Genomic DNA, 8,229 nt, shown 5'->3' with positions numbered 1-8,229 from the left:
TTCCAGTGCCACAGAGTTCTCAGTTCCAGACTATGGAAGTTTGCTCAGGTCTTGATAGTCAGCTTTGCCTTCAGCAGCAAAAAGGTCTGCTCTAGCTGGTGCTGGCTAGAGAATAAACAGAAGGAATGAGACAGGTCATTAGGACAGGACACCATGCATGTTGGGGGCTATGCAGCACTCCACCAAGCCTGAGGGAAAGAGTACAGCATCCAGGTGGGGCCAGTTATGACCACCCAAAAGTTGCTTGGGGCACAGACCTAAGCTGGTGAACTATGATGTGCCCAGTATGGGAGAAGGTTGAGAAGCTTTGAGATGTAGCTCTCAAGAAAACCATAATCATTGAGGAGGGAGTCAGAAAAGGAGTGATAAGGAAGACTGGGGGAAGAGGGGAGACTGAAAGCATCAAAGATTTCAGGAAGAAGAAAACTCATAGACCTTGAACATAAACAGATAAATCAACTGGAAAAATGATGACAGCAGAAGGAAATAAGGCCTCCAGATCTGATAAATGAGTTTAGGCATCTATAAATAAATATTGCAAATTAAAGGAAAATGATCCAACACGATAAGACAGAGGACCCTGTCTATTCCTCAGTGGTTTAAAAGGAAAATAAAAATTATGATAGAATTTATGTTCTGCACAACAAAAATAATGAACAGAATAGGAAAATTTGAATCTGTAGAGACAAGCCTCATCAAAGAAACAAAAGAGAGAATGAGAGATTGGGACTGCAAATACATAAAAGTGAAGGACAACTTAGAAGAAAAGAAACAAAAAACAATAACAGTAAAAGAAAACATGCTCACTATGCAAGTAAAACATACTGAACTCAAACACAGGCCACACAGACAACCTAAGGATTATAGGTCTTCCACAAGAACATGAAGGAAAAAATAGAAGAGAACCACTCAGAACTTCTATAACACAGAAAATGAAATTCCAGTTGAAAGAAGTCATAGATTGCTTTCAGAAAAACAAACAAACAAAAAACTCAAGGTTGCAAACTCCAAGATAGAGTGGTTAAATTTAACAACTCAACTCAGAAACAACAGAATGTGCAAATCATCAGGAGAAGGTCCTTCAAATACAAAGGAAAGGACATTTGAATAATGCAAGACTGTTCTGTACTCAACAGAAAAAGGTGGAGGGAATGGATGTGTTCTAAAGAGTACTGGAGCTTGGAATGTGCTCAGAGTGACCTATCCTGCAAATCTGAACTTAACTATAGAGGACAAAAGACCTGGTTGTTCAATAATAAAGAAAAGTTAGAAATATTTTTATGAAGAAAATCAGAACTGAAGAGATTTGCCTCTCAAACATGCCAAACAACAGAAATGCAGGAGTGAATAACTGTTCTAATAAATGTACACAAGGAGACAGGGGTGAAGGCAGAAATTTGGTAGAGGTAATAGTGAAAAGGCAGACTGGCGGTATTATGGATAGAATTTAGCAACACTCTGTATACAGGTGAATGCTTCTTTTGTGGAACTACATTACAACACAGGAAGGTACATGAAAAGGTGGGAGAGGAACAAGGAGACAGAGAGAAGTAAGCAATGCACTAGGGTTAAATCAAGAGCTAGCAAATTGAGGAATGTGACCTCTGTGGTCTCAGAAAGAGAACAGCCTACAAAGGAGTGGGTGAGGAGGAAGAGGGAAAGACTGAAGGAAGTGGGGTAAAAGGAAGGAGGCCTTACTTAGGAAATGAGAAGGTTTTCCACTGGTGAATGTGCCTTCGGGTTAAGAGAGATGGTTGGGGAAGGGATATGACCTTACACTGGATGATACTTGGGGGATTTGGTGCTTAAAAGTCTACTTATCCTAGGAGGGAGGAAGTTGGAACCCTTGGGGAAAAGTGGCACCTAGCCGAGTGAGAGAGCATGGGAACACAAGGAGATTTCCAGGAAAATGTAGAAAAAAATACCAACAAGAGAGGGTATTGGTCAACGGTGACCTGTATAATTAGGGGCAGGGTGGGTGAGGGGTCCTATTGTGGGGCAAGTCCTCTCTGACACCTGAAATAAACACCAATGTTCTGGGTGTAAGCTATGATGGAAAAGTGAAATCCTCGGGGGCAAATCTTATGAAGCAGTAGCAGAAAGTACCTAGAAGAGAGATCCTAAAATGGATACTTTAGAAGCTTGGACTACATGAAGAATACAGAGAAAAAAGAGAGCAAATAATTATAGGGGTCATGAATCAGAGAATAAGGGTCTGGAATAAACAGAAAGTAGGATAATGAAGAGAGTTAAGAGAAATCCTTTTTGGAAAAGGGTATAAAAATGAAATTAAAACCTAACGAACAGAACTAGCTGACTTGGAATAGAGGAAGGACAGAAGAATCTATTAGACTGAGAGGAAAAAAGAGGAAAAGAAATCTATAACCAGATAAAAGCAAGAGAGAAAAAGGAACTAATAAACTAAATCCTAAAGGGAAAGGGGTATCAAATGGAAAGAGGGGATCAGAGGTGAGGGGAAGACAGCCAGTGGGTACAGCGCCACCTTAAAAAAAAGATTAAAGTAATTGAAGGAACATAATATTGTGTTTATAGCAAAAAAGAGTACATGAAATGGAAAAGCTTATGTTAAGACAACATTAATGCAACTAGAATAAGAAGGGAAAGGGTCAAATTAGAAAAAACTCTGTATCAAATTTCTGTGATAAGAGTGTGGTACCCTAGATATGTAAATAATTAATGAATATATGTAAGACTAACAGCCATTTCCCATAGATAAATGGTCAAAAGAAGAACTGCAAAGTATTCACAATCACATGAAAGAATGCTTCAAATCACTTACAATAATAAAATGCAAACCCAAACAATGAGGTTTCATGTCACACTTGGCAAACTGGCAAAAATGACAAAAAAAGTCAACAAAGTCGGAGGGGTTGTTGGATGATTGGCATATTAATACACTGTTGGTGGAGCTGTGAAATGGGACAACCATTTCAGAAAGCAATTGAGAATTATGCAAATAAAATGACCAAAATATCCATACTCTTTGAGCTAGAGACTCCATAACTGAATTTATACCCCACGGAAGTCATTGATAGGAAAAAAAAGTCCCCATATACTCTAAAATATTTATAGCACAACTCTTTGTGATAGCTAAGAATTGGAAACAAAAGAAGATGCCCATGAACTGGGAAATGGCTAAACAAATTATGAATGTAACGGAATATTACTACACTATAAGAAATGATATATGTGATGGAAAAGAGAAGCATGGAAAGATCTATATGAACTGATATACGGTGAACTAAGCAGAGGCAAGAAAACAACATGCATAGTAACTAACTAGTAAATGGAAAGAACAATGATCAAAAAAAGTAAGTGCAACAAATATAAAGATTAAGGACTCAAATGAAAAGTGATGACACCCCAACCCTATTCTTTCATAGAGGTCCACAAGTGTTACACATTGCACATGTTTTCAGACCTTTTTAATGTATTTATCAGTTATACTGCCTTTTTCTATCCAAAATAATATTATTTGTCATATGAAATGGCTCTTTGGCAGCAGGAGGAGGCAGTAGAGGGATACGTGGGAAACTGCAGTGATATAACAGAAAATGTCATAAAAATTTATTAAAAAAAAAAAGAATTAAAGCTGGAAGTGACTTCTGGAAATCATCTATTCCAACCTCTTCATTTTATAGATGAATAAACTAAGACCCCTTGCCCCTTGTCACAAATTTAGTAAATTGTAGTGTCAGATTTCAAACCCAAGTCCTCTGACTCCAAACCTAGTTCTGCTTTTGACACAATAAGCTGTTAAATAAATGTATTCGTTTTATTTCTTATCACATCTCTGAAGCACTAGGACCAGAATCCCAGTCTCCTAATTCTTAGTTTGGTGCTACCCCATATATAATAAAAATATGTGAGGGAAGGGATAAGGCAGAATCTGAGTTTAGCCTGAACTAAGATAAAGATTCTAAGATGTGGAAATGAGGAAGGAGTTCATTTTAGGTCAGGGGGAATGACTTGTGTCAGTGAAGAAAGGCAGGAGACAGATACTGAGTTCTTTCAAAAAAGGAAGTCTAAGCAATGCATCTCAATGTTGGCTTGTTTTTGCCTTTATAATCTCAGTGCTTAGCACTGGTACATAATAGGTGCTTAATTATGCTTGCTGACTTGATGTTGGCTGAAATTATGAACAGAAAATGCATTTACAGAGTTACTGATATGACTGCTAAAAATCCAAAAGGGTATTTTAGGGGTATCAGTACACCACAGGGTGGCAGTGCTTCTCTAGGGATGAAAATAAAAAAAACAAAAACAAAAAAACCTTTACTACTTAGCTTTGCAAGGTTTCTGAGTAGAGAATCATAAAGTTTACCATTCTCATAAAAGCAGTTCCTCTTCCTGAATCACTGAGGTTGTCTGCAGCTTCCATGCTTCAAATTCAGGGAGTCTTGGAAGATAGTTTCTATGTTTCATATTAACCCTGAATAAAATCAAAGGATTTAGAACTGAAAGGTCATCTAGTTCAACCCTCACCTTTTAATTAATCATTTTAAAAAATGTTTCATTAGTGCATTTTGCCTTTACAGTCATCTCTGGAAGAGGAAAAAAAAAAAACAAGCACAAAACCCTCCCCTTTTCCAGATCGAACTTTCTCTTAAAATGTTCAAAACAATGATTGCATTTTATTTATAATACTATGTCCTTATAGATTTCCTCTCCCTTTCCCTACCTCAATTATGCTGAGGAAGAAACTAAGTGCAAGAGAGGAGAAGAGACTTTCCTAAGGTCACACAGGAACAAAATAGCAGAGCTGGGATCTAAATCCTTGTTCTCTGATTCTAAATCTTAAAAAAAGAGGCTTTTCCCATTCAATTCATGAGGTGGGCCACACCACTCACCACATAAAAGTCACAGCTTTGGGAATAGTAATGTGTGTGCAAAGTTAAAAGAGATGATTTGACCAGATCCTTTCAATCCTTTGTGACAGCTAGAGTGTGAGACTTGGAGCAGGAAGACTCATCTTTCTGAGTTCAAATCTGGCCTGAGACACTTACTGTGTGACCCTGGGCAAGTCACTGAACCCTACTTGCCTCAGCTTCCTCATCTGTCAAATGAGCTGGAGAAGGAAATAGCAAACCACTCCAGTATCTTTGCCAAGAAAATCCCAAATGGGGTCACAAAGAGTCAGACATGGCTGAAAACTTCTGTCCTTTGAAGACCAAAAAGTTAAAAGACAAATGAGTCTAACAGTTACATAAGGGCCCTAGTTGCAGAGAGATCTGCAAGAAAACTCATTTTTAGATGGAAGAAGTCTCCACAAATCAGACAGACTCAGAGAGCTTCCAAAGAGAGGGCCCTAGGTTATAATGAGAGCCTTATACCCAAATGATGAAGTCCCCAAAGAGAGGGCCTTTCACCTAGGAAGACTTCCCAGAGGGCTGTGTACTCAGGAAGACCCTACAGAGACCTGACCAAAGGAAACCCCATAAAGCAGGCCTCAGAGAAACCTAGGAAGACCCATAAATGGGCCTTAAACTTGGTGATCCAGGGATCCCCAGAAGTTGGGCCCTAGGCTCAAGAACCTCCCACAGAGGGACCCTTGTCCCAGGGAGCCCCACAAAGTTAGCTCTAACCCAGGGAGCCCCACAAAGTTAGCTCTAACCCAGGGAGCCCCACAAAGCTGGCCCTAACCCGGGGAGCCCCACAAAGTTAGCTCTAACCCAGGGAGCCCAACAAAGCTGGCCCTAACCTGGGGACCCCTACAGAGTCAGCCCTAACCCAGGGAGCCCTTACAGAGATGGCCTTAGAACCAGGAAAGGCAGAGCAGAAGCTATCTCTGGGCCGCGGCTGCACAGGGGGCGCGGGGTGCACCACACCCACCGCCTCGTGGACTCTAGTCACCGAGTCCAATTTAGGCACGCGCAGTCCCAAGCCCGGGAAAAGTCAAAGGTCACCACGCCTGACAACAGGCACCCGGAGGCCAGAGGACCCTAGGACCTCTTGGGGAGAGCGCCCCCAAGCGACTCTCCTTCAAAGGAAGGGGAGGCAAGTGCGCGCCAAGCGCCTCCGGCTAAACCCAAGCGAGTCCTGGGCCCCGCCAAGTGGGAGGTGGGATCTCCGTGACGTCAGCATGAGGCTTGCAGGGATTGGTCGGAAATGGTAAAGGTGGAGCTTTAGCCCTCACTGAGCGCGAAAGCTTGAACGGCTGTGGCGGGAGCTGAGGCTGCAGGGGCTGAGGAAGTAGGGCCCGGCGTCTGGCCCAGGGTCTGTGGGAACGGGGTAGCGGCGGCGGCAGCGCTTCTCGTTCTTCCAGAGAGAAGCTCTCGTGCGTCGAAAGCCATGGCAGGCGAGGTGGCGGCTGAGGTGAGTGGGGGCACTGGGATACCTTTCTCATTCGGGGGAGGGGATGGTGGTAATGGCAGAGTATGGGGAACTACAAATCCCAGCATACCCCGCGGCGGCGGGGGTGGGGGGCCACGGCTCCAGGCCGGAATTGATGGATGCGGGTGGCGGGTGACAGGGGTTCGTTTCCACGATGGTCCCTTAGTAATACAGGGATTAAGAGGTGCTGCGGCTTTGGGGTACGAGAGGAGGTAAACGGGGTTAAGTAGATCGTGGGTTCGGAGTCAGAGCGTAGGTTAGAAATCCAATTTTGATACTTAGTTGTATAACCTTTGTGCCAGACTAAGGTCTCCCTTGCAGAAAGAGAGGAGATGATCTCCAAAGTCCCTTCTAATTATCAGTCCTATGGTAACATTTTATTTTGTTAAAATAGCACGGCTATATAGGATCCCATGGCTCACAGACCTAAAGCTGGACGGAGTCTTAGTGGTCATTTAGTCCAACACTCCCATGAGAAAATGAGGAGTAAAGAGATTAAGTGATTAGTTCGCTTTGCTGCTCGTGGAATATAGGAGCTGGAAGAGCTTACAGAAAGATAGCCAATATCTAGGTCAGACCTTACGTGACCTACCTGAAAATGGTCACACAATCCAAGCAGCCCAAGGCAGTTCATTCTGGTTTGGGACAACTTTAATGAAGAAGTTTGGGTTGTTGTTTTTTTTTTTCACTTTTTACAGAGATTGAATCTGCCTCTTTCCAAATTCTACTCATTTCTTCTAATTCTGTCCCCCCACTAAGCAAGACAAGCCTAATCCTTCTTCCATATGACAGCCTTCAAATAACCCTGTTAAATTATCTTTTCTCTGGGCCAGAGCTTGTTACAAATATTATTTCAGTTGATACTCACAACTGGGAGATAGATGCTATTATTATCCATGTTTTACAGTTGAGGAAACTGAGGCAGACAGGTTAAGTGACTTACCCAGGGTCACATAGCTCTTAAGTGTCTCAGGCTGGATTTGAATTTAGAACTTCTGTCTTCCTGACTCCAGACCTAGCCCTCTATCCATTCCACCAGCTAGCTCAGTAGTAGTATTTGGTTTTATTCTGTCTACCTTGTTTTCAGTTCTTTGCTATCAGAATGTGGCTATATCAAACATTCTGCAGAGTTGAGAAATTAGGCATATAGTTTAGTAGTTGCTAGTGTCTTCTTGGTTAATTTTTTTGAATCATTATACTATATGCAATCTTTTTTGAATCATTATACTATGCACAATCTTTTCCAGTTTTTTTTTTTAGGAATCCTTTATTGGAGATATTCTGAATATCTTCTCCAGATTATCTTTAGAATTGTGTAGCTTTCATTATTTATTTTATCATGCAGGTACAACTTTTTTAAAGAACTTCATTTTCCTGAGTGCCATTTACATCTCAGTGCCAGCACATCTGATACTGAGTTAGAGTTCATATATGGTAGTTCAATTGTAATTGATTATGAGAATATATTTCTGTAAAAATGCTGGCAGATATGTTCCATTTTATTTATATTTGTTTCCCTTCCAGTTTTGTAAAATGCTCTTGGAATGGTCTTTTTATTTGAGTCTCACATCAAGATTTCTGTAGACTTCTTTTCTTGAAGTGTGTTCTGAGCTAATCTTCAGTTCTTCCTAAGAATTTGTAAATGCTCTTGTATCACTTGACTGCTGTGTCTCTGCTTGGCAAGGAGACTGAGTATTTCCTGGCTTCGTTTGTAAGATTTCTGGCTTTACTGTTTTGGTGATTGTTTTATATCAATTAAATTTCTCTAAGAATGGTGATAATTAGTTGATTTTTACCGACAATAAAAGTACTTTAGGGTTTGCAAACCACTTTACATATTAACACATTTGATCCTTACAAGAACCCTGTGAGGTA

The 8,229-nt window shown here is 41.0% G+C and overlaps 1 protein-coding gene across 1 annotated transcript in view; it reads left to right on the top strand.

Annotated features, from left to right (window-relative positions):
- Window positions 1–6,128: 6,128 nt before the first annotated feature.
- The window catches only part of CLSPN (claspin), a 37,893-nt gene continuing 35,792 nt past the window's right edge, over window positions 6,129–8,229 (top strand). The window contains exon 1 of the mRNA XM_069067920.1: window positions 6,129–6,336. Within this exon, the coding sequence (XP_068924021.1) occupies window positions 6,313–6,336 (24 nt within the window). The 5' untranslated portion in view covers window positions 6,129–6,312. The remainder of the gene's footprint in view (window positions 6,337–8,229) is intronic.

This window comes from Petaurus breviceps, unplaced genomic scaffold (assembly GCF_028583685.1).
Source record: "Petaurus breviceps papuanus isolate PSGF00001 unplaced genomic scaffold, PetGlider_PUasm1.0 90760, whole genome shotgun sequence".
Lineage (NCBI taxonomy): Eukaryota > Metazoa > Chordata > Mammalia > Diprotodontia > Petauridae > Petaurus > Petaurus breviceps.
The sequence above is the reverse complement of the archived record's forward strand: the minus strand, read 5'-3'. Positions and strand labels throughout refer to the sequence as shown.